This window comes from Haemorhous mexicanus, chromosome 2, assembly GCF_027477595.1.
Source record: "Haemorhous mexicanus isolate bHaeMex1 chromosome 2, bHaeMex1.pri, whole genome shotgun sequence".
In the NCBI taxonomy this organism is placed as follows: Eukaryota; Metazoa; Chordata; class Aves; order Passeriformes; family Fringillidae; genus Haemorhous; species Haemorhous mexicanus.
The window spans coordinates 20,349,585-20,376,205 of NC_082342.1; the positions used below are offsets into that span (position 1 = coordinate 20,349,585).

At 40.5% G+C, this 26,621-nt stretch overlaps 1 protein-coding gene across 22 annotated transcripts in view; it reads left to right on the top strand.

Annotated features, from left to right (window-relative positions):
* The window catches only part of USP16 (ubiquitin specific peptidase 16), a 35,198-nt gene extending 8,805 nt beyond the window's left edge, over positions 1 to 26,393 (top strand). For 4 of the 22 annotated variants that reach the window (XM_059837895.1, XM_059837897.1, XM_059837896.1 and 1 more), the window contains exons 6-19: positions 184 to 362; positions 1,359 to 1,451; positions 2,291 to 2,421; positions 2,787 to 2,874; positions 3,424 to 3,502; positions 4,379 to 4,470; positions 5,202 to 5,258; positions 6,099 to 6,266; positions 6,857 to 7,526; positions 7,760 to 7,854; positions 9,027 to 9,113; positions 9,370 to 9,523; positions 10,150 to 10,173; positions 10,839 to 11,243. In XM_059837895.1, the coding sequence (XP_059693878.1) occupies positions 184 to 362; positions 1,359 to 1,451; positions 2,291 to 2,421; positions 2,787 to 2,874; positions 3,424 to 3,502; positions 4,379 to 4,470; positions 5,202 to 5,258; positions 6,099 to 6,266; positions 6,857 to 7,526; positions 7,760 to 7,854; positions 9,027 to 9,113; positions 9,370 to 9,523; positions 10,150 to 10,173; positions 10,839 to 11,089 (2,168 nt within the window). In that variant the 3' untranslated portion in view covers positions 11,090 to 11,243. The other 18 variants (XM_059837904.1, XM_059837902.1, XM_059837907.1 and 15 more) reach the window with 18 other exon arrangements.
* Positions 26,394 to 26,621: the final 228 nt, after the last annotated feature.

Consider the following 26,621-nt stretch of genomic DNA (forward strand, 5'->3'; position numbering starts at 1 on the left):
TGTTTTTTAACTTCAATTACCTAGACAATTTAAGAACCTAAACCAGTAGTTTTGTATTTAAAAGTTAAAGAATTAGTCATCATGTATGTAAGCTCTAAACATAGATTGCTGCCTGCCGTAATAATCTTTTCTAGGCTATACCCTATAACTATGTTAACATGTGATATGTTTTTATTATTTCAGTTGAAAAACAAGAGAACAAAGAAGTTGAAAATAGAAAAGTAGAAAAAGACTGCAAAAATGAGCAAGAAAAAGAAACTTCACTTAAAGAAGAAAATTCTTATTCAACTGCTAATGGAGAAGTCACTGTGAAAGGACTTAGTAACTTGGGGAATACATGTTTCTTTAATGCAGTGATGCAGGTACAGGACTTGCTGTTGTTTTTAGAAAAACTTTGAATAGGAAAAAAAGACACAAACAAAATATAAAACAGTCCACAACAACCCTGCCTCCAGCATTTTACAGTGACACAATTAGCATGTGATTTTTTTATCTGCCAGGAATGATGGCATCTTTCTAAAAATAATTTGTTGGCCCAGAGAAATACGAAGAAACGAAGCTGCAGGTTCAGACTTGCTCTAAGGGTAAATACAATAAACTGCGTTGTCCTTGAGAGACAGCATTTTTCACTGAAATAAAATAAGTTTGCCAACTTCTATTGGCAGTTATTCAGTTATTTTTTAAAAATATGAAATATTTCACCCTTGTGACCTCTTCAACTATAAGAGATTAGTACTCAAAAACCATGAGTGTTTATTGTAGTAAAAATGTGTCTCTTTGCAAAAGGAAATCAAAAGTAAATATTGGGTGAAAAAAACAGCAAGTTGCAGGCATTGCCATCTTGTGTGACTTGTTCAGCTCAGAAGTGTAGAAGAAACTTGTTCTTTCATGTGTATTGAAACCTACATTATCTTGTCCTCTTTGGCTTTTGGTACTGAAGCTTTACTCAAACAAAATTCCCACTGTACTTGCAGATTTTAGTAAACTGCTTTTCATTTACTTTTAAACACTTTTTAAACCAAGCAAATACATACATTGCATTTTATCCTTTGAATTTTTAGAAATAGACACTAGTAAATACACTTGTCAAAAGATCAGTCTGTACAAGAAAAATACATTTGGGTTTCTGCAATATGAAGTAATACTTATAGAGGGCATTGGAGGTCCTGTCAGCTATACAGAATGTACCTTTAAATCTTAAACACAGATGGGGATTCTAGAGCTGTAATTAACCACTTTAGTTCTGTGTTTGGGAAAATAAACTGATTGCTACAAACAAATTCCATGACTAGTGGAGTTCAACTGCCCTTCCTGTTGTCCCCATTTTCTAATCTCTTTCTATCTTTTGTGTTCTACAGAATTTATCACAAACTCCAGTCCTGAGGGAGCTGCTTAAAGAAGCTAAAATATCTACCACAACAATTAAAATTGAGTCACCTGAGCTATGCATGGTAATATGCTTTGACTTCTCTAGTGTCACCTTCTAGTCTGTTAAGGAAACCAGCAATACTTATCTGTCAGTTTTAAAGCTGTTCCTACTGCCAGCTTCCTACTCACAACCAGCAGACTCCAACTTCATCCCCAGCAGACTGCCTTTGGCAAGCTAACCCACTCTTTTATAACACCCATCCTCATTGGATGGGCAAGGCTGTTTCCACTCTTTGATAATTAACACAGCCCCGATTCATCAGGGAAGGGTTGCTTACAGTCCCTTCTCCTACATGTTTCAGCTAAATACTAACAAGATTAGGGTGTAAAATCAGCAGGAGCTTCACCACTGCTTTCTGTGAAGCTGCTTCTGAAGTCAGTGGAGGTATTTTGTTCAGAGTATAAGAGCAGTGATTCAATACTTTGTCGTAGAAGGAGTGCTTGCATTATGATGATGTTATTTAAAGGATGAAAATGTGTAACTCTTGCTAGGGTGCCTCTTGTCTAAATGCAAAATACAAAATTAGAGGATGTCTGTAGCACTAACTTAAATAGCACACCTGTTGTTACAATTAGAGATTTGGATGACAGAAAATGCACAACCTTTTTTAAGATATTGGGGTTTTTTGCCTAGTAAAGGTAAGAAATCCAGACTTTGAACTAAGCAATGAATAAGGGAGTTGTGCTATTGTTTCATGACAAGCCACCGATCGTTTTTGTCAGGTTAACTTATTGCCATTTTGGAATTTTGAGTAATCTATTTGACAATAACGTTTCAGGAACTGAAAAGGAAAAGCTTTACTGCAAAAGAATCTGCCACTGAATTAAGGCAAAACAGCTCTGTTGCTTTTCTTTCAAACAGGAACCTCAGCTAATAAAACTAGATCAACCGGGTCCTTTAACACTAGCCATGCATCAGTTTGTGACAGAAATGCAAGAGACAAAAAAAGGGGTAGTGACTCCTAAGGAACTTTTTGCTCAGGTTTGTAAAAAGTAAGTATCTGTACAATTGCACGTCATACTGGGTATGAAAAAGTTTGTTGTTAAAGACGGTCAGTTTTTTCTCTTTTTTTATCTCTGTCTCAGAACACAGCATATAAAATTTGTAGAATAATTTTTAATTATTGAAAGAAATCCTAATTTTTGAAAGAAGAGCAAAATAAAAATGAATAGCAGTAAAATGAAAGCTACTCAGTGTCATACTGAGTAGCTGGCATCATATTTTTAGAAAATACTATATGTAGAGACTTGTTGTTTTTATATACTTACATTCTGGAGACTTTGTCTATGTATGTTTGCTGTGAATAATTTTTGCCTCATCTCTGAGTTCGATTATACTTTAAAATTTCATCTAACAGAGCAATACGATTCAAAGGTTATCAGCAGCAAGACAGTCATGAACTGCTTCGTTACTTACTTGATGGAATGAGAGCAGAAGAAATCCAGGTGAGTGCTAGAGTCATAGTTGTGCATACCTTTCTCTTTGTTCTCTGGACTCAGACTCTTTCTTCTGCTGAAGGGACAAAGAACATACTTCCTGAGATATGTCAGCTTCTGAAGTGTGGTTGTGCTGTCCATAGCACTCACTTGAACCATATTAGCAAAGAGAATCCACAGAAAAAGTGGGTTTGGAGTATGTGTAGGCACCCTAAAGAATATCCTTATTTTTTAATTTCTGAAATACACTTGTAGAAATTCCTGGGTTTTTTGCCAGTTTTAATTTGGGCAAGTATTTAATCCTTAGACTGATTTTCGTACATACTAATTAGAACATTATGGTTGCAACTTCTCTGTTGGCTTTTTTCTTTTTTTTTTTTTTTTTGGTATCTACAGGAACTATTGTGTGGTTCTACAGTTATTTGTGTTATTTGTATTGATTCTCTTAGTTGGTGAAGATTATACTTTTTCCTCCATCTGAAACACATCATAAAATGAAGTAGCTAACTGAATTATTTTAGGAAATTTTACAGAGTATTTTTTTTTTTTTAATTTCAGCAAATAAGCATTGGAATGCTAAAGGCGCTGAGTGACTCTAACAAACAAAATGAAGAAGAACTTAAAAAGAAAATTAAAGGTAAATTATCACAGCATCAGTAACTTGTAAAATCTCCTTTGTTGAAGTATATAAAGTAACATTAATAGTATCAACTAAAACATACATGTTTATTTGTACAACTTTATGACCTCTTGAGTATGCGTGTATCTAGAATAAAAGGCTCAATAAAAAAGGCTCAATAATTTTAGTCTATATTTAAATGTCTTGCTGAACTTTGTTGGCATTTCCTTCTTAACAGGATAAGAGAGAGTTGTTTCTGTAGACATCATACATTAAAATATGTTTGGGCAATGATTAATAATTCAAACATGTAAGAAATTAAAATACTAGTATGTGAATATAATTTATGCAGCTGCTTATAATCCATTGTTACCTAACAGTAGTATAGAAAAACTCCAAACATTGAACAGAAGAATTTTTAAACTTTTCAACTTGACTTAGGAGATGCTCTGACAATTTAAATTCAGACGATGTTACTCTGAAATTACAACTTGAGGAAAATGGGTTTTTTTGTCTGACAAAATTTGGTGCTCATTTTTTAAGTTCAGATAGTTGTTTCAGTTTTGAGAGAAAACAGAAATTCTTACTGAGATGCAGTACTTCTGAGAAAATAGGGAAATGCATTTGAGCAGAGAAAGTGGTAGAGGTATGGTTTAACCAAGCTGTGTTCTGGGAATGTATTTTCATCCCCATTCTTTTGATCCACAAAAGATTCTTAATTTAAGAATCTTACTGCACTTCCTATCCTGAGGAAACCAGAACAGACCAACATGTTCCATCATACATCTTGCATGTTATATTCTCCTTTTTTATTTGGTATGTCATAATGAGATTGGTTGCCAGTATATTGTGTGTAATAGTCTTAACTTTACTATATACTTTTTGAATTCTCAGAATATGAAAAGAAAAAGGGAATACAAAGTTTTGTAGATCGAATCTTTGGTGGAGAATTAACCAGCACTATTATGTGTGAGGAATGCAGAACTGTAAGTAAACTGCCTGCTCTGAATAACCTAGAGTGTCATGTCCTGTAATCTGCAGGAGAACCCCAAAGTGACTGTCTGTAGAAATAAGACTTGACTAGCTGCATGCTTTTCAAAAAGGAGAATGATTTGGCTGGAATCTTTCTTCTATTGTGTTTTAAAGTTAATCTTTCAGTGCCTTTCAAAAGCCTTCCAGAAAAAGAGGTCAGCAACAGCAAGCTGCCTCTGCCAGAATTCTCTCCTAGATTCCCAGTGAGCACCTTCCAGTGGTACAGCTCATAGAGCAAATTAATTGTTATGGGGCCCTTTCTTTTTTCATTCAGGGGATTACGGTTTCCCCTTTACCACAATGAAAATTCTGTGGGAGTGCCAGGAGGACAGTTAAGAAGATGCTACTGGGATAATATATCCTGAGAATAAAGTAATTGAGTGTATTAGCAAATGGGCTAGTTGAATATCATGATGGATTGGAGCTATGAGTCTCTTAGGACCTAAGGTGCAGTCTCACTAGACAACTGAAATTCATGAAAGTATTTCCTGCTCATATCTGTGGTAATGTGACTGCTTTATTTTTGGTCATTGGAAGCTATTTGTGGAGGTAAATGAACCGTGTTTTACAGTTGAGTGCACAAGTAAAAGTGGGCCTTGAATGCACACATGCAAATACACCTGATGACAAAAAGCCAGCTGTTTCCAAACAAAATTAAATTGGACTCTTGATTATTCATTTAAAGGTGTCCTCGGTCCATGAGTCTTTCCTTGATTTGTCACTTCCAGTACTAGATGTTCAGGTAAGAAATAGTATATAGGTACTTTTCTACTTTTTTTTTTAAATTCATATGAAAACACTTATTATGCAGTCATTAGGAACAGTATTTAAGCTTCTTTCTAGAAATCTCTTTTGCAAGTCAAAATTGCACAGAAACATAGAGAATAAGATTTTTAATGAGAGTCATTCCTGTAAGTTGTGGCTCATAATGGTCTCTGGAAAATCACACAGATTGTTTGAGTTCTTTGGGGATTTGTTTTCACATTTTCGTCCTTTTTCCTGCACCAAGTCCAAGAGCACCTCTCCTAATATTCAGGTTATGGAATAAAGTTAAGAAATGTTGATAGGATAGTATGTGGATACTTATTTGATTATCTTCAGATACTCAAAGTACTTGATTTGCTATGTTTTGTATTGATAATCTCTATATGTAATATTTCAGATTTTTCTGTAGCACTGTTTACTCATAAACATTGGAATGGAACTCCCAGAGCCATAGGGGTCGTGACTTCTGCCACAAACAAGTTTCCTTTTAGCAGAAGCAAAGAAATTCTGTGGCAGGCAGTTCAACAGAAAATGTCTCTGCTTGTGTAAAACATTACTCTTCAGTGCATTTAATGAGATCTCTTAGAGGCAAAGGTAATGTTGCCCCTTTATAGGTTTAGATTTTGGCCCTCCGTAGCCTTACTTTTCATACTGTTTCATTCTGTTTCATATGGACTCTCTGAAGTGAGACACTCCTTCCATTAACATCAGGGTGTGAGTTAGTTGTACCTTACATCATTAAAATGTTACCTTAATTTGAAAACTCAGATAACATCTCTGTTTCTGTGGTTGTTCTGTGGCTTTTTGGGTTTTGTAGAAAGGGAAAATTACAAAGAGAGAAAACATTAAAAAAAACAAAGAAAAGGAATTTGAAGATGAAGAGGATAAACTCAATGACCATTACCTTAAGCAGAAATATGAGCCCCGTGGTACAAGTAAGCACCTTCAGAAAAAAATGAAGAAGCAGGCAAAAAAAAAAGCCAAGGTTGGTTTGGATAGGTATTTCACTTTGTGCTTGCTGTTTCTGTTCAAGAAATTCTTTTTTGTTTCCTTAGTTTACATGAAGGAAGAGTTAGCTTAGAACTTCTCCTGTTTTCAAAATACACAACTGAAAAGGCAAAATACACCCATGTCTTTGGGGTTAAGATGTCTTTGGGGTTAAGATGTTCTGTTGAGCGTTGCTGGGTAGGAATAATATCCAGCAGAATTTGTTGCCTGTCTGAAGAAGCATTAATTTGTATCATACTGTTTTCCAGTCATTGACTGCAAGAATATTCACAAAACTTTAGAATACAGACACAAGAAAGATCAGGAAGATGGCAAGGACATCATTAGCTGTCTTTTGATGATACTATATAACAGGGAGCAGTGGGAACTATGGCTAAGTGAGGATAAATTCAGTATTAGTGGAACTGATTACCTCTGATCATTAAATCATAGATTATTCTTCCCCCTCCTGCCTTGTGCATCTATGACATGCAACAAAGATTGTCAAGAAGTGGTAAGAAATGCTAAATATAATTTATACTTACTTTGTTTTTTGTACTGTTGTTTATTACGTATTCAAATGAGCAGAGCCAACGCCGGCAGGAAAAACTTCAAGGAAAGGTGCTTCACTTGACAGATCTCTGCACAACTGAACAGCTAGAGATAGATGTCAAGTACAACCAAGAATCAGATGTTGAAATGAGCTCTGAAACTCTTGATAAGAAGCAAGAAGAGGAATCATCACATGATTTCAAAGATCACTGCTTAACTCAGAAAGACTTGAGTATACAGGGAAATAGTACAGAAATTCAGAGCAAGCTTGAAAATGGAGGAAAGCCAGAACAAGAGTGGGAAGAAAATAAGTCACTCATGGATCTCTCTATGGAGGGCTTAGATTCTCCTATGAAGTTTGTCAATGGCCTTGACAACCGGTCTTTGAAAGAGGAGGATGATGACAATGAAGATGAGGAAGAGCTTGCTACGGACCTTTCAAAACTCCACTTGGGTGTCAGTGACACAAGTGACACAAATACCTTGGATGGCCTTCAGCCTGTTTCTAACAAGATGTGTGAAGTATCTACAGATGACCCCGAAATGGCATTTTGTACTCTGGCAAACAGGGAAGAGCTAAACCCTGAAGAAGATTCAGTCCATCATTGTTTGTATCAATTTACCCGTAATGAAACACTTACCGAGACCAATAAACTACTGTGTGATGTGTGTACACAAAGGCATTGTGGACCAAAGAACAACATAAGTATGACAGACTTCTTTAAACATATTCCTGTCTGCTTCTTGAGTGGGTAAAGGGTGGGGGGATTATTCCTTCATCTACTTTCATTCATCGTATTAAAGGGGAATGCTCAACTTCTCAGGTCTTGTAATAGATGACATTGTAACAGTTTAAATAGTAAAAATAAATTCCTGCTGTAATATTTGTTTTGATATAAAACACTTGCTTTAATCTTTGGTGATTTTTCTTTTCTGCAGGTGAAAAGAAGTATGTTTATACTAATGCTAAAAAGCAGATGCTCATCTCTCTAGCTCCTCCAGTTTTAACCCTTCACTTAAAGAGGTTTCAGCAGGTAAGTAGCAGGCTGATACATGTATATAGCCTCAAGTTGATATGTATATACATGTACATATGCGTGTATTGTCAGCTTAATTGAAAACACGCTAACATTACTTTTATTTTGTGTAAAACTAGTTTGGGTTTTTTCCCAAAGTTCGGAAGGCATTAGTATGTGGCATTGTGTTTTGTGGTCTTTGAGGCACTAAGGTGTGTTTCCCTGAAAGAATATTCCCTTAATTAACTGGAGAACACTGTTTTGTGAGTGTATTCACAACATATTCCCTCATTATTCTTACTGCTTACTGTATTATGCAGAATCTTAGCATTAATGGTTTCCTACTATTACAGCTGCTCATGGGCTCATATATTTCAGTAGGTATAGGTAAATAGGATCCCTTACTAGTAACAAATAAGTAACAAGTTGGCAGAAGTGGAAAAGATAGGATTCTGAGCCTTGTGGAGCAGAAGGATGAAAGGAAAGCGCAGTAACTTAAGTTTCATTTACAGACACTGAAGTCAATTACCTGTTTATTACCAAGTTGTAGAAAAATTTTTGACTCAGCTTTAGCTTTTCAAGAGAGGAAGAGGAAAGGAAAGGGAGAAAGTACTTCTAAATTTAAACCTGTTTGGTGTTTTTGGTCTATATACTTGAAAAATAAGGAAGGCAACTTTAATTAGATGAAAACCAATTTCATATAGAAAATGGTAATGTGTAGCCTGATCCAAGAGACTGTTATATGAAGAAAATAACATTTATCATCTCCTTTTGTTTTTCCAGTTTGATACTGGACGATTGTTTAAGGTGGGAGCAGTTTGCGTCAGTTCGGGTGTTCTGAGATCAGATTCTCAGGCATGTTATAGTATCTGAGAAGCCAGAGTTGTCCTCATAGTTACTGAAGTGCATTAGAGCTGATTCTTTTTCCACTTCTGCTACTATTACATTAATGTATGAGTGAGCTGAAGAGCCATCTTAACTTGTGCTCCAGTGCAGTATGTGGGGGCAAGGAAATAATGCTGGAATACTGGACATCAGAGAAAAAAACAATTGCTTTTTCTCAGTTTTGTGTAATGTAAAACTAATTTGTATTGTTGAAACCTCAACCTGAAACATTTAGTAACTAAGTGTGGTTTTAATATGCTCCATTTTAACATTATGGGGTTTTCCCTCTACTTTGGTTGTTTAAGGCTGGATTTAATCTGCAGAAGGTTAACAGGCATATCAAGTTCCCAGAAGTGATAGACTTGGCTCCTTTCTGTACAGCTAAATGTAAAGTAAGTGGGAAAACAATCAGATTCTCCTTTCCCATGTTCTAATGTGCTTTTACAACAAAGCTGCATAGCAAAATCTTGGTACAATGCTTGTCAAGCCTCTTACTTTGTGTGATAACTTGTACTTCACTACTCATAACTGTAGTGCTTGAATGAATCTCTAATGACCAGTTCCCATTTCATCAGTAAAAAAATAAAAGAATTTACATTCTTCAAAACCCAGCACTTGGCTGACATAGCTAAACTTGTGGTTTTTTAGAATGTGGCTGATGGGAATACAAAGGTCTTGTACTCTCTCTATGGAGTTGTTGAACACAGTGGAACAATGAGGTCTGGGCACTACACTGCTTATGTTAAAATGAGAGCTATGAACAACCACCTCTCTGATCTTGTCCTTCGAGGACAATCTCAAGGTAAATCATTGGAAATATTTTACAAATTATTTCTTACAGAATCACAAAATGGTTTGGGTTGGAAGGGGCCTTAAAGATCATGTAGTTCCAACCTCCTGCCATGGCTGATAAGTTCTCTGAGAAAGGCAATGAAGCTAGTGAAATTATATAAGGAGTGGCTGAGGGAGCTGGGGGGGCTTAGCCTGGAGAAAAGGAGGCTCAGGGGAGATCTTACCACTCTCCAGAACTGCCTGAAAGGAGTGTGTAGCAAGGTGGACGTCCAGCTCTGCTCCCAGGCAACCAGTGACAGGATGAGAGGAAATGGCTTCAAGCTGTGCCAGGGGAGATTCAGGTTGGACATTAGGAAGAAAAGAAGATAAAATGGTGGTTAAGCATTGGAAGGGGCTACCCAAGGATATGGCGATATCCCCATCCCTGGAGCTGTTCAGGGAACAACCAGATGTAGCACTCAGTGCTCTGATCCAATTGACAAGGCAATGATCAGTCACAGGTTGGATTCCATCTTGGAGGTCTTTTCAAACTCAATTCTATGACTGTACTCTATGATTCTTACTGAAGAACAGTAATAGAACTGATTGGTTCAATTCTTTGTAATAACTTTTACTCCTAAATTTTTCCTTTCACAGCTTCAGAAACTGAGCCAGTCAAAGGTCAGTGGTTCCACATCAGCGATACCCACGTACAACCTGTCTCTGTGTCCAAAGTGCTGAGCTCCCAAGCCTATCTTCTATTCTATGAGAGGCTGCTGTAGCTCATCAGAAGAGCCTCCTTGTGTGTGCAGGCACCTTTTTTGGAGGTCTGAGAAGGCAGATTTGCAAATCATGTTGTTAACATGTTGAAGCTACTGTATAGCAGGAATTCACTTTATGCATTTTAGGCACACTGACAAGCAGTTAACTTACACTTTTTCCAGCGTTTCCACTACTTTGCAATAGAAATTTTTTCAAAATTACAGGTTTGGGTTTTTGTTCAGTAATTTGGTTTCATTTAGTTTACAGACTACAAAGAGACTAATATGTCCAGCACTGCCTTTTTGTTGTAGGACTTTTTCCATGAGAACAGCTGCTGGACATTTTGAAGTGGTTTGGGATCTTCAAGAGTTAGAGTGCAAGATGGTACATAGATCTTGAGGGAAAGTGCATATCTCCAGGGAGATGGATGCAGTTCAGTGGATGTGAATTACATGTTGAGCAGCTGATGGCACAGAAAACATTTTAAAAGGAAGAGGCTGTGCTGCAATTGCCTTTTATTTTGAAGCTTATAAGCTGTACAGCCAACAATGAAATGATTCCTCTTCCTTCTCTGCTACATGCAGGATCACATTCTGTCAGTGCCCAAGAGCCAGGATCCACAGCCCCAACACTGCTCCCACAGGAACGGGGCTGGGCTAGAAAAGCACTTGTCTTTTTCCTGGGCACTGTCAGCGCTCATGAAAATAACCATAACTTGGCGTTGTCCACTCACAAAAGAAGGACACACACCGAGCCCAGCTTGAAACCACCCACCAGGGCACAGCCAAGTCAGAAACATCCCTGCTCTCCAATCAACTGTGTCAAAAAGATTTAGCCGATCTTCTCCTTCCAATGCAGAAACCCCTGGGCCGGTACTGTCAGGGTGACCGCCTTCCCGAGAGCAATCCCTTTCCGGTCCAGACAACCAGCTTCCCCAGCCCACCTTACGCTTAGGCCCGGATGAAATAAATGCGCGCTCGACCAGAAAATGAAGGAGAGTCGTTATAGAGCACGACACAGCACAAAGTACCAGATCTCTATCAGAAGGGTGCAAGAGAGATTTATTACAGCAACATGTTACTTTTATACTTTTTCAGGATATTTACATTCACCCAACATACACGTTCTCTGCCCATTGGTTATAAGAGAGAATCAAAGTTCCCAGTAGGTGATCAGGGAGCCACGTCACTCTGTGAGCCAGCCGGAGTCCGTGTCTCTTAACTTTCTCTCCTTCATCATGTCTCCATGGTGACAACCTTGGTGTCTTCCTCAGGAGAGATATGGGGCTTCCCCTTATCTTCAGGAGGCCTTTGCTAGCTCACAAGAACAGCACAGAATGTCTTTCCTACAAAGGAGGGTGATTGACTCAAGGAATCCAACTGGGTTTTATTACAGGAACAGCGGAGGGTCTCGGGAAGGTAGGGTCTGGGTGAGGTGGAGGGTATGGTGGGCTGGAAGGCTCACAACCATGGCTGAAGCGTCTCTGGATCAAGAAGCCAGAGAGAGAGGGTGCTGCTCTCTCTCAGAGAGCCACAAGGCACTCAGGCATAAGGCACTGAGAGCTCTGAGCAGGGGAGGGGACAAGGTATATAACCAGGGAAAAGTGGGAGGGGTTGGGACACAAATAAACCAGCAGGGTTAAGGGAGAAGGGAGGAGCTGGGATAGGGTGACACAACCACAGGCACTGGGGAGTGGAAAGGGGAGTGGTTCTGAACAGAGGCCAATGGGTGAACAGAAGGTACAGCATCTTCTAGAACAGGGGTGGGAGTTCTATTTGCATGCCAAGGATATATTTACATAAAGGAATGGAGAATCTTGAGAAAATGTTTCGGGTTCTCACCCTGAACTGGAAGAGAGTTTCTTCCCAGGGCACTCTCACTTCAGTGCCCAACCCATGGCCTCCCATGTTCCAAGTGGATACTCTTCTTTGCACCACACTCAGAGGCCAACACCAGCTCTTCTGCCCTAACAAACTTCTTCACTCTCGTAGAGTCTGGTAACAAACTTGAAAACGTCGGCCAAAATCAGAGCTGGCAAAACTGCCAGTGGAGAAAGCTCTTTGCTGCCTACGATTTCAATTGCACCCATCAAACTACAAACACACACCCTGCTATCTCCACTTTCCTTCTCAGCTCTAGGTACCATCGTAAGCCTTCAGTGTCAGAGTCAGGATCCAAATGGGATGGCACTAGGGACAGCTCACACACTAAAGCTACAAGGGACAAAAACTTGCTCTGCAGAGTCTTGGCCTCTGCATTCCCACTGGCAGTTCAACAACTCTACCCAGATACCTGCCTATTGGGAAAAGCCTTTAAATTCACTGAGACCACCCAAAGTGCCCATCCAAACTTTGCGTAAGAGAGGAACTAGAAGCCCATCTCAAAAGAAATGGCATCCTCTCCTCCAAAATCCAAAACATCCAGGGCCTGATCCTATACAAAGGTGTCAGAACACTGGTATTGGGCATTACCTGCACGGGGCGCTAGATACGCTTCACACCAAGACCCGGCGCAGCTGTTTACCTTGTACAAAAGAAGTGTGCTGGCACAATTTCAAGAAGGCTGCCTTGAGGAAGTGGAAAACACATGCCAAATGGATTCTTTCAGGAGGGAGACCGCCTTCCAAAGATGGATACCTATTGCCGGCCGAGCACTATGTACAAATCACGAACAGGACGGGACTGCTGTGGAACATGCCTTGAGCTGTTTTATTTTTCAGCATCAGTCTCATTACATGGTTATGACAATGGGAAGATGCCAGCAGCTCACCTCTTAAGCAGTAGACAAAGAACTTAATGTTACAACTTACTTTATAACTTTTTTGACCAATCACACTAAGCAGGAGCATATTGACAGTGGTTCCATCCAACCGCTATAAGTACACGTACCTTTGGTTAAAACAATGCTTGCTTATTTCAAATACAATGCTTGCTTGTAAGCCTTAAAACACAATGCACAGAGCTCCATTATTAAGCTTCAAACTTCCTAATGTCTTGCTAGATCAACTTTTCTGCAGCTTAGGAAGTTATCCTAGACAAGCGTTAATACACAGACCATTGTTCTATTCGTCCTTGCTTTTCTACTTTTTAAATAATTTTTCTGCTGACCTATCTCATGGCTACTGCTTAGCTCTAATCACAGTTCTGCTGTCTCTGTGGCCTGCCTTTTGCAGCTTTCCCAAAACCATCTGATTTTGTGGATTCCCACAGATACCGACTCCATGATTGTACAAATTGAGTCAGTGCTTCGAAACCAAATATGCCTGGATAGAAAGTTGCTGCTGTCCTTAAGCTACACGACACAGCTTCTTGTCTGCACCTCCAACACTGGGGCTAAGTTCTTTCCTTCCCATGAGAAAGCATTGCTGTTCTCCTTCAGGAACTTACCAAGCAAAAGTTGCATACCGCGTCTGGTACTGACTCTGTCCAACAATGGCTCCTAAACAGAAGAGGCCAGGACAGAAATGTCTTGCTGGACCCTAGCTCCCCATGATACCTTATCAGCTGCCCTACCAACATTGTCACCATATCTTTTACTTCCTAAAGAAAGGCACTCCAAGTCACTTGGCTCTGCCTTGCCTCCAGTACCATGCCTAGTTTTCCTAGCCTACCCTTGCTTTACTTGCTTGCCTATGTCTGCCTTGCCTAGCCCTACAAATAACTTCCTGGCTTTGCTTTGGCTTGCCTACCGCTCTTTGCCTTGCCTTCCATGCAGGTAAGGCAATGCAAAGCAAGTGTAGGCAATTGTAGGCAAATCAAGGGAGAGGTTGGCAAGGCTGGAGCCATTAGAGAAAAGCAAATGGAATGGTAGGTGAGAGAAGTCCCGGAAATTAAAGGCAAGGGCATAGGAAGTAATGGTAACAGGAAGGGCTAGGCAAGGCAAAGCCTTGTAGGAAAATGGTAGACAGGTCAAATGTGGAGCATGGGCATGCAAGGGAATGCAAAGCAATGAAGGATCAGCAAGGAAACAGTTGGGTTGCCAAAGCAAGGCAAGTGGCAGGTGCATTCAAAGGTTGCTGGTACACAAAAGCAGCCAGGACAGACCGCTCTGTCCAGCCTTGGTCTTGCATGGGCCATCTCTAATTTGCACCTAAGACGCTTGCGTTGCCTGCTTTCCTTTGTACACAAAAGAACTGTTATTCTGGTCCTGAAGCCCAAGGGTGAAAGATGAATTTTGTGTCCATAATTCAAGACATGTAAGGATAGATGTCAGAACAAATCTGCCAGGACAGATAGGTGTACTCGCACATGACTTCCTCCAGGCTTCCTCTCACAATATCCTGAAACACTGCGGCCATGAGAAAAAAAAGCCAGTGAAAGCCTGGAGAGTCCTAGGCAAAGCAGGCAGGGTAATGCAAGTTGAAGAAATTCCACAAAAAGAGAGGTGTTGAATTCCAGGTGGGGGACCGGTGAGCAAGGTCATGTCAGGTAAGGAAGGGGGTCAAGGCAAGACAAGTGGTTATTTTGCCAGGCAACACAAGAGAGAGGGAGGCAAGGCAATAAAGAGTCCTAGAAGGAAAAAAAGAAAGAAAGATTGGAGCTGGACAGATGGAAAGGAAAAGGAGGATAGGTGAGCAAGGCACCGGGTTGATATGAAGGGCAAGGGTAGGACATGCATGAGTCAGGAAGGCAAAGGAATTGTCAGGAATGACAAGGAAATGCCAGTTGGGTAGGAAAGGCAAGGCAATATAGGGGAGCAGTAGGCTACACAATGGATGTCTTGAGAGGAAGTGTCCATGCACAGCAAAGCCAAGAGAAAAGTGGAAGAGAGGTCAAGGTAGGGAATAGGTGAGTGCAGATGAGAAAGAAAGGAAGTGCATAGCTCTCTCATGTGTGTGTCTGTGTGTGTGAAGTTTGCAGGATGTAAAGCAAAGAAAGCTGTCTCGATTGTGGAGTGAACGGATGTTTTCGAACCTAAGTGGCAAGGTCCAAGCAACCTTTTCATCCGGGCACATCTGTGTGTGTGAGACGTAGCCAGAAACTTCTCCGTTTAGATTCAGACTGCAAGCAGGCCACAGAATGTGATGGTGTGAATAGCTGGGCAGGAATGCACATCACATCAGCACGTTTCAACAGAAGCAGTTTGTGTGAGAAGGAGATGGATGCGTGGGACTCCAAAATATGACAGTGCACTCAGCTGAGAAGCAAAGTGCAATGCCTCAGTGCATGCTCTGTAAATAAAAGGCTGCAAGGAAAAGGCAAGGGGACATGTCAGTGAAAGCTTTCTGTCTTGGTACACTGAGCTGTTTGAAGATGAACCACTCTTCGGTTTCACTAAGGACTCAGCGACACTGAGAGGATGTGCTTTTCCATGTAGCTGAGAAGGAAAGTGAGAATCACCGGTGCATTTTGCAGAGTTTGTAGGCTGCAAGGAGAAGGTGACGGCCAGGCCTGGCTTTTGGCTGTGGCACTTGTTGCAAGGAAGAAGCTGCTGGATGTTTTAAGCTTTTGGGGATCTGCGAGAGTGAAAGACTATGCTGCTACCTCATTAAACTAATGATTGTTGATCATCTGGCTGAATCTATGACATCAACCAGAAGTGAAATTTCCCCCTATTCACCCCAGTTTATTCACCTTTTCATCCAGAAGTCTGAGCTTTTTTGAGGATACTGTCAAATGGCTTGCCTTGAAAGCTAGAAGTGTCTCAGTTCACCCGCTAGAGAAACATGGAAAACAGCTAAAGTCAATTTCAGAATTGTCCTGAGCAGAGCTGGTGTTTCACTACCTGGAATTACCATTATGAATCTTTGCAACACTCACCATTTTATAACGCAAACATTTGAAATTCGGTAGCAGCTTCATCTTCTTGTCGTTGCTATTTACTGAAACAGGAAACAGATGAAACACGAGAAGTGTAAGTATCCAAGCTCACTGGCCATTGTGCAAATAGCACTTGATTAATTCAAGGTACCATTGTAACATACAGAATGGTTCTGTGCAGGAAAATGAAAGTTTTTGTGCCCCCCTTCGCAGGGGCACAAAACCTTTCTACCACATGAACTCTGGGAGTAATCCATCATTCCTCAGTGTGCTGCGGTCAGAGAGCTACATGATGGGTCCCTGTGCCCATGGCACTCTCAGGGCTCAAGGTCCCGCAGAAACTCCCCACCTTACAGACGCGCAAGTAAAGCCCACTGAAAATGCAGTTCTCCAGACAGCTCACTGAAACCAGCTAGGAGTTCCCAGCTGGGCAGTTCTGTCCACAGATAACTTTGGTTTTAATGAATCCAGAACAAAGTTGCATTTTTCTAGTCTTTAGCTCTAATAAGGTGTTTTATGTAACATGGCAAGAAAAAGTTTGTTTCGACAATGATAAATAACAGAGGGGATAATGTAACTTTTGCTGCTATCTTCTTTTGCTGCTCCATTTTGCTTGCTCTACTGTCTCTTTCTGTCAAAGAAATACTAGGAAAATACCTCATCAAGTCTTGCTGTGAAGACAGACTGCCAGAAAGATGGAGAAACTTCAAATCTTTACAAGACCCTTGTAGCATGTGTCTTGGTCAATTTGTTTGCAGATCCTTTCTTCCAGCTGTCCTTTTTTGCACCATTAGCACACATTGAACTGAATCCAGTACAAAAGCAGTGAATATAGGAATAGTTCTCTTAATTTGAATGGTAATAAACAAAAATTATAAAAATGCATATAAAATTAAACCATTTTAGAGCAGCAGGAAGATTTTATATGTAGCTAGCAAATAATAAAAAGATGCATATCTACAGGTTGGGTTCCTTTCAAAAGGAAGAATTGCAAGAATTCCAGAGAAAAAACATAGCTTAGTAAACTGCAAATCTAAATCACTGTCTATCTAGAAAGGTGACATGAAAAAGAGCAAGAGGAAGAAAACCAAAAAGAAAACCAAAGGAAGCCAGAAATAAAGCACAACTTCTCCTCCTTTTCTGCTTACTATAGTACCTTAGAAGTACCTTTGAGTGTTCTAACGGGCACGTAAGTAGGAAACTGTGCCAAGAACAATTGTGGAAAACTGGAAAACTGTGCTATCCAAACAAACATTTGGTTTGCTTTCATGACAATTAAATCTGCATGCAATGCGTAAGGTAAGGGTGTGCTTTGTATATTCAAAACCAATTTTAAAATATTTCCAAATTGAAGGGACTACCTTTTATTTGTTTTGAATTACTTGGCTAAATATGGCGCACATTAAAATACTGCAGACATGTCATTCATTTTAGAGTTGGCAACCACAAAGGAGGGAAGCATTTTGTGTGCTTAAAAAAGTAAAGTATTGGAGAGTGCTTTTGTTACTTGTTTAGAAGGTTAGAATATGCGTAAAAGATGCTAGTTGGACACTTAGAATTCATTAATTATTTGCTGTAAGTAGGTCGAATGATATTGGCTTTCAAAAAGAAAAAGTAGTCTTATTCCACGTGCCAATTTTAAAGTAGATTAATAACCCTTAAGCACAATATGGATATGAAGAGGGATATGACATGAAAGGTTAAGCAGTACTGGTGACAGAAAAAGGCTTACCTGTGTCACAAAATACAGGAGATAAAATACTATTTTTACATAAACATTGCTATTCAGAGCTTTCCTTGAAAAGTTTCAATGACAATCATGACAGTAAAATTCTGACATTAAAATTTGCTCAATCATGACAGTTAAATATACTCAATCATGACAGTAAAATTTGCTCAATCATTAGTAAAATTCTTAGTGTGTGCTTACCTTAAGCAAAGGGTAGCTCAAGCATGACTTGTATTTGATGCAAAAAAAGGCAACTTGGCCTGCATTTGTCACACCTACTCCATGAAAAAGCTTACTCTGTCTCAGATTCCTTTTCAGGGATACAGATGCATCCGTGAAACTTCATGAAAATGATAATTTAAAGAAGGATATATTGGAAGAATGGAATAATGGTTAATGTTCTTTTCCTTCCAACTGCTTTGTTTGCCCTTTTAAATTTTGTAAGTCATTTCTGCTATCACCATGGTAGCACTGCAGCAAGCGTTCAGTTCAAAGCTGTCCATATTGCCAGCTTCTGGACTGCCTTCAGAAAGCTTCCCACTGGTTTCGTATAGAAATCACAAGCAGTAGAGATGACGACAACTGCAGAAACCTTTTATCTCCTTCTAGAGCAGGACCATGGCTTTGATCCACTCTTAACTAGACAACTTTCATCAGTCATGAGGGAGTCTCATGTTCAAGAGCTAAGCAATGACAGCTGGAAATGACAAAAAGCATGCTGAAATTCTCTTTGGACTCCAGCACAGAGCAATGAAGAAGCTTGAATTCACCTTCTTGGAATGTTTTAAAATGCCCATTAACTTTAGGACAGAAGCTAAGCCATTGTAACCTTTGTTGAGTATTTGTGTGTGGACTTTGTTGAGTATTTGTGTGTATTGTGTCTCAGAGTTACCATCACTGCAGAAGGAATGTCATTTAACCCACGTTTTCGTCACTAGTTGCTAAGCTGCACTTCCTGCAGAGTATCTGCAACATATTTTACAGGGTGGGCTTTTATGTGTAATCCCTGAGTAACATTTCAGAGAGAAGTATTTTGGGGGGGGAAACCCCCAGCTCTTAACTATTTCAAATAATGGTTACATTTGAAAGTAAAAAAAGATTAAAATCTTTCATTTCTAGACGTATTACCAGCACAAACTACCAGAATTTATGACGCTTTTGATTATTACAGCATAACTCTACCATGGACAGTCTTGCTCTGGAATATTCCTTAAGAAACAAAGTCCTCACTAGGAATAAAACAAAATTAGCCAAAATATTGGGCTGGATGAGTTCAAAGGCTATGTATTAAAGGCCCAACACTTGTAATAATAGTAATGAGTGGACTAAAAGTTAAATCAGTACAGCATAACACAGTTCAAAGATATCGTGTCCTAATGTACTCACTGAAGACTCACAAAAAACCCTCTATTTTTGTGGGTTTGTTTTCTCCCTTTTGATGTACTTTCTACTTCTTTCCACAGTATGAGAATGTTTATGACAAGACTCGATGACCCCATGTGACCTTCTATAAGAAAAGAAAGAGAAGCCATAAAAGAAAGGCAAATTTGTTAATTGCAGGTGGAAAGAGGGAGGCCAACAAAACAAAACAAAACAAAAAAAAAAGAAAAATAATAATTAAAACCCCCACTGTTTTCTGAGAAAAGTAAAGGCACAGGCAAGAAAGAACAACTGCAAAATTCTTACTAGAAAATGCAGTTTATCCAGCCCCAGTATTTTGTGGTATATTTCTTCCTGTTTTCTCATGCCAAACATCTTAACCATTGAAGGTCTCCCTTTTCTCTTTCTGGACTACAGCTAGAAATAGCGCTGTGTCATTGTGGACAAGCTGCTATTCTCAGAGGTGTCCTGCTGAAAGTCCTATATCAATTGATTTGTTCTGTCACTTTAATATGGCATGACTTAACCACTTACAGTTTCAGCACCTGAAGTTGCCCAGCCCTACAATTCTTTGCCCTTTGATTGGTTATGCTCCTTCGCAACTGGCATTTGTAAATACATTAAACTGTGCAGAATTTGCACTATGAGATGGTGCCAAATGAGTCACACCGGTAGATCAACTAGGGCATGCAAAGAAGAGAGAGGGGAATAAGAGCACAAGAAAGGAGTACACAAGAAGAGAGTACAATCTACTTTTTTCCTGCAACAGGTCTAACCGTTTCTGTAACACCATATGTCACCCTGATTTTTTAAGATTTTCTAAGCTTTCTGATGTTGATATTCTTGTAGAGAACTTTCTCACACACTTTCTGTACATAACTCATTGTTTTCCATTCTTTTATGGAGGAGGAGAAATTTGATGGACTGTTGGTTTGTCCAGTGTCATTGTAGAGGTGGCACTGTCAACCTCCAATTCACTGTCACTTCTGGAAAGCTATATAAATGTTGGAGTCAGAAAATAAACTTCCCTTTTCTCTTCACATTGAGAACAGCGGTGTGTGCTTATGTTCTTTCGTGTCCTATAGTGACAACCGTAGAAATCAAAATTAACACAAATCCTCCTAGGAGTGATTCTTGCATAAGACACAGACTTCCTTTTGTGTTCACAGGCCTGGAATATTCAGCTTTGGAATATCAACTCAGTTACAAATGGAACTGCAGGAGGGAGTCACCATTCTTATGATTAACTTTGATTTGTGTATAACCTTTCATGGGGATCCATCTTTGTCACACATCACATTTTATAAGAGAAGAGGCATTGTTGAATGGCTTCAGTGAAAAAAAATCTTAAATGCACTCTGAATGGAATTAGGATCCAAAGGAATGAGTATTTCAAGAAAGCCTGAGATATTGCCTGTGACAAGATCCCTTCTAAGAGGTTCATTTAAGGTACCAAATTCTCCATAGAAATACTGGCAGATTGGTCAGCGGAGAAAAACAATCTTTTTTAATGGTCCTTTGGGAAGACAGGGCTTGCAGCGAATTTAGTACTTGCTGCTAGGTTGCCTACATTCCAGGAAAGAGTGTTTAATACTGAAATTCGACCGATGGTAGATGAAGTCTTTGTGACTGTGAAAGTCCAGTGCATGGCAATCTCAGAAAGGAACCCATCAAAGCCCCTGAAATGCCAACACACAAGTTGTGAGTTAGCAGTGCATGCCCGTTTTTAGCAAACCGCAGCAAAATGCAGATGATAAAAAAAGGCCATTAAGTCACATCCAGTATGAAGCATTATGAAAGAGGAAAGCAGCTGAGAGTGTCAGCCCTGCTAAGTAGTCTCAGTATTCTTATTGACATTAGCAGAAATGTGAAATGAGCCTATGAAAATTGCAAACTAGGCAAAAGAAAAGGGAGCGATGACTCCTCTGGCATAGTGTTTCCTAACAGGGATCTTCAAAACGATCAAATGATGGTATCATCCTTTAAACTGAAGGAAGGTATTAAAACGGCAGTAAGGAAATGGCATCAAATGCTAGAAAGACTCTGGGCAGTGTACTTCTAGACAGAAATGCCACTGATGGAAAACCAACTAAACTGGCACCAATGCAGCAGCATTGTACTAAAGCCCAGAAATGTCCACGGCTTCACTCTCTGCCATTCCTTTCATATGCACACAGCAGCTCTGCAACATTCCTACTCATCATCTCCTTGGCAAACTGGGCGTGAGGGTCCGTAGTGACGCAGAGTCCCCAGGCAGGTGCAAAGGAGAGCTGCTTTCTTGCAAAAGCCAGGCTTTTGAAGCAGTCAGGCCTTTGTCAGTTGCATAGCTTTAAGCCACAATAAACATAATTCAACCAACCGCCATACACCACGCTGTGAACACGCGACGGTTCTAGAACTTGTTGATCTACCTCTAATTCAGCTGCCTCACTTTCCCATAGTCCTTTTCTACTTAGCCAAAGTAACGGGCCTCAGCCATGGTTTTACAAGGCCTTCCTTTTGGAAGGTTCTACCTATATGCAACAGCAAACCACTAGTTTCTTCAGCGCCATGAGTTTAGGTAAATGATTTGCATCTGCCCTTGCGGTGAAACATAATGGGGAGAGAAAATGTTGTTGGAGATGTTCAGTCATTCCATTTTCTAGACAGGCCAAATCAAAAGAAAAGCAAGCTATAGGATAGTATACTTGCTCTTACAAAACACCTGCTGCCATCTGACAATGAACTAGCAGAAAATCAGCAAGAATGAGACTTGTGGCAAACAACCTTTTGAAGGGAATAATGAGGTGATAAATAAAAGCAACACGTTTCCAGGCTATCGAGATACTTCAAATGACAGCAAAGGATTTGAGAGCAGAGGCTGAACTAATGGGGAAGGATTCAAAGAATCCCAAGAAAAGCATGACCAAAGACTAAAAGAATCCCAAGAAAAATAGGGGCAACTGACCTATTTAAGCCTTCAGGAAATCAGTGGTCGCTGATTTAGATAGGCCATTCAAGTTCATTTACTGGTGCACCTTCCACTCCTTTTTCACCTGTCAGCATCACACGGTGAATTGGGACCTTGGAATCAAGATTATTTGGGATTCTGTTCTTAGCTTTAGGGGAGAAGTACAGCAGCTGAAGTACCTATTACTGATGTGATACCCAGGAACACAGAGTTGACACATTTCATTGAAGTCCAATTGCTAGTTGTGACTAGCAATACTAAGAGGATAGGATTGGCCTCTTTTCATGATGCTCTTGTTACACAGCCTGCTCTGATTCTGGTGAAACTTTTTCATTAGCTTATCTCTAAAAAGGAGAAAATCTAATTAAATGTCCCTCCTTGCTGATGCAGGTTTACTATTCGGTTTGTTGAGCCTAAAAGTGGAATTGGAACTAGCAGGAATTAATGTGCTTTAAGCCTCCGGTCCGTTAAGACAATCTCAGGTTGATAGAAGCCTACATGCTATTGACTAAGTACTCTGTTTCCCCAAGAGCGGATGCATGCAATTTAATCCAACTTTCTGGAACAAACTGCAGTAATACAAAAGCGTCACAAATAGCAGGAAGAATTATTTGACCATTTAAGGAAGCAACCTTCTCACCTCCTTTTGGCGTGAGCATAATCTGCTAGCTGAAGTAACAAACTTGAGGACAGAAATCTCCCTGCTCCTGAGAAAGTGCTGACAAGGGAACCACTGAAGCTCTGTGACTTTCCCCTTTCCATTCATTGCTCAAGCCTAGTAGCCTAAAATTTAGGGGGTCAATCAAAGACAAATGCTAATCTAGTCAGAGGTCGATGAAAGGGCCAAAAATAATCGGAATTCTTCTTAGACAATGGAAATGGAAGCAGAGCTACCAATCTACTTCCTTGCAACATATCCCTAAAATTCGTTCTCTTCTATTCATAACTAATGTATAGCCACCAGTACAATCAGGAAAAGATGAAACTGACTGATGTCAGCAAGGGAAGGATTTGAAAGAACCATTCCCATGAATCATCGTATAGACAGTAACTCTAGCATTAAAATCGGAGCCCTTTTAGTAAGTATCACTTATGGGAAATTCAGGACTCCTGCACAATGGACCAAGAGGATTAAGCAGAAGCCGTTTATGCTTTACATGATGCACTTACACATTCTGACTCTCTGCACACACTAGTCACGCATTTCTTATTGGTGCCTTTGTCTTGTCCACACATTCTGCGTGCACCTCTCAAAAGATGTGTTTCCTTACAGTCCAGGTACTTTGCTCCCCCCACCCCCCCGCCGTTTTGGGGTTCTTGTGGTCTTGGAATATGCTTTCTCAGCTTCTCCACTCTTGTTTTAGCATGGTTTATGTCTTGATGAATTCCAGAGGGCCCTGAGAAAATTCTGAGGAGAACTGTTCCAAGCTGCATGGCTGGTGCACCCTGTAGTCTAAGCGGTTCTGATACATTGCCACAATTCCTCCTTCTTCTTGCACCAGCCAACCCTTTCCACCATATTTTCTACCAAGAGGCACACCAGTTTCACGATGCATGGAATAACACAAAGCAATGAAATAATGAAAACTGGTAAAAACAAAGCTCCATTTACGAGATCTTTCAACCATCCAGTTCTTTCCCATCCCTCAAACCATTCATGCAAGCCCCACTCGTTCCCAGTCAATTTCTTCATGTTATGTTGTACTTGTGTGAGTTTTGTATGAATGGCTGCAGAATGGTCCAAAAGATTCATACAACACATTCCTTTAAATTCCTTGCACTCGTGCCCATGTGCTAGTAACAATAAATCTATTTCAGCTCTTATTTGCAGTGTGCTATATCTAACAGTATCTACATCAGTGAGCACCTGATTTAAAATAGAAGATGTTACGTTTAGTTGTTTGAACATCCAGCCTCCCAAATGATTAAAAGCAGCCAAACCTTGATAAGCAGCAACACCTGGCGTAAGGAATGACAAACTTACTCCTACTGGAACGAGCAAAACTCCACACAATGGTGGCAATTGCGTCTTAAACTTGTGCTTGTTCATTCGGTATTCCCGGAAATGACGAAGCAGCTTCCACGTGTAAAGACCATTGTGAAGGTCGCGGAGTGCTCTGGAGCGTGGCTTCTGCCGAAAGATGCCCGGGACCGGCGCCTATTTCGGAAAGCTGAGTATCCCCATCTTCTGCGTCTCTTGTCGTCTGCATCTTAGCAAAAAGCTTTTTCAGTATGTCTCTCAAAGAGAAACTGTGCCAACACAGCCAGCATCCCTCAACATTTTCCTTGAAGTTAGTTGAGTTCTTACCAGCTGGGAGGAGAAAAGAAAAAACAAGATTGGCCACGGAGTGCTGTATAAGGTTTAGAAGGATGCAAAGGAAACTTGTCCAAGAACTATTTCCCTTTGAATGTTAATGAAAGTTTAAACTGCTGGAAAGTGGTTAGTTCTTGTCCTCTCAGTTTGAAAGCTGCGCACTCAATCCCGGTGCTGTGAGGCTTTGCTCTTCGCGTCTCAGCATCTGCCAAGATCTCGGTCTCTCGGAGGCTAAGAAGCGGCTTTTTCGCTCATGGAGCATAGTGACGGTAGAATCAGCCTATTGTATAAAGAGGCCCTTTCAACGTTATCAAAACTGTCACTAATGGGACCCCCCCGCCTAGCGAGCTGGCCCAAAGGGCCTCAGTTAGAAAATGGCACGCTCAGATGGAACACTACTGTAAATACCGTCTCAGTAACAGAAGTGGCTGCTAAAAATCTAGCAATCCAAGACACTGAGAGCCTGGCTAGCAGCCAAGATAAACCTGCCTCTGGAATCAAAGCTGCCCTTCCTTTCTCCCCTGAACTAGCAGCAAGTTCTTGGTTGACAGATGCCTCTGCAAAACGGGAAGGGAAGTTATGGAGATGTAGAGCAGCTGCCTTACACATTTCATCTGGTGAAAGAATCATTACGGAAGGGGAAGGCAGCGCTCAGGTTGGGGAGCTCATAGCTGTTTGGAGTGTTTTCCGATGTGAGGCACAGACCATTTTTCTTGTCTGCATTTACACCGACTCTTATGCAGCGTACAAAGGTTGTACCCGAGTGGCTTCCTTTCTGGCAGCAAAATGATTGGGAAGTTCACAGAATTCCAGTGTGGCAAAAGGAAAAGTGACAAGAAATTTTAGATATCGCGAGTCAGGGAGATTTTGCTGTTGGTTGGGTAGCTTCTCACCAAACAGATGGAAATCCAGCGGGAGAGTGGAATAATAAAGCTGATGGACAAGCAAGGCTCAGCCCCCTGAAAAAGGAGCTAACTACTGAGGACTGGGACAAATACTAGAATGGCTGCATGTAAAAAGACAGCACACAGGTGGGAAAAATTTGTACAAGGAAGCTCATGCTTGTGGTTGGCCAGTTACCAGGGAAATGTGTAAAACACGCATATCAGCCTGCGAGCAATGTTGCAGTCGACTGGAGAGACATCCTTTAGAATATGACCTTCTGCATTTAAGAAAGGGTAAAGGCTTATGGGACGCATGGCAGGTAGACTGTATCGGCCCCTTGAAGAATTCTGGAGGTAAACACTTTGTGCTAGTAGGAGTAGAAATTGTATCTGGGTTGGTTGAAGCTGATGCTTTTAAAAGAGCTACAGGTGATAATACAGTTAAAGCTTTGCAGGGGTGGTTTGGAACTTTCCCAAAGCCACAGGTAATTCAATCTGTCAACAGGTCCCACTTCACTGCTAGAGGTGTACAGCTTTGGCAAAAGGTGAAGGAATGAAGTGGACTTTCCACACCTCTTACTACTCTCAAGCTAATGGAATTAGAAAGGAGTAGAAAGGACCAATGGTATTTTGAAATGACTTCTAAGCCACAGGAGGCAAATTGGGATGTTGGGTTATGGGAAGCTGTTGAAGGAGTGAACAGCAGAGGGGGTGTGAATGGATGTCCCAAAATCACTGCCTTTTTCCCGACAGCTCCAAGCATTACTCCCTCACTACGAGGACCTGACGATTCAAAAGATCCAGCACATTACCCTGGACAGCCTGTTCTGGTGGACCTCCCTACTGTAGGGGAAGTACCACTAGTGCTGAAAACCCCTCTGAATAAATATGCATGGGTAGCCTCTGATGCTCTAGGGAAAGAGCATTGGATAAATACACGCTGGATAATCCCATCATTTGAACTTTTTTCTGCCTCTCAGTGGCAGGATTTCTGTTGTTTTTACTTTTACAGAAGAACCCCGGGGGACACGAGAATCATCTGAAGCATGAGAACACTGGTGATACTTTTCTGCATCCTACCACAACTCCACGGACACAATCCTGCTGAGTGGTGGTGGTCTGAAGCTACCATCCATCACACTAATGTTCTAGGATGGTATCCCAAGGGTCACCACCTGAACCTAGAGCCTATATTGCTGCATGACTCCAAGGTATATCGTCCAAGTGAGTGGGGATGGGATTAGAAGGACTGGACCAGAACCCTAACTGGAACAATTGGTGATTCCATTGTGGGAGCATGCAGAAAAATGGAGGGATCTCTCTGTGAGAAAGCCACCTCCATTACAGATGC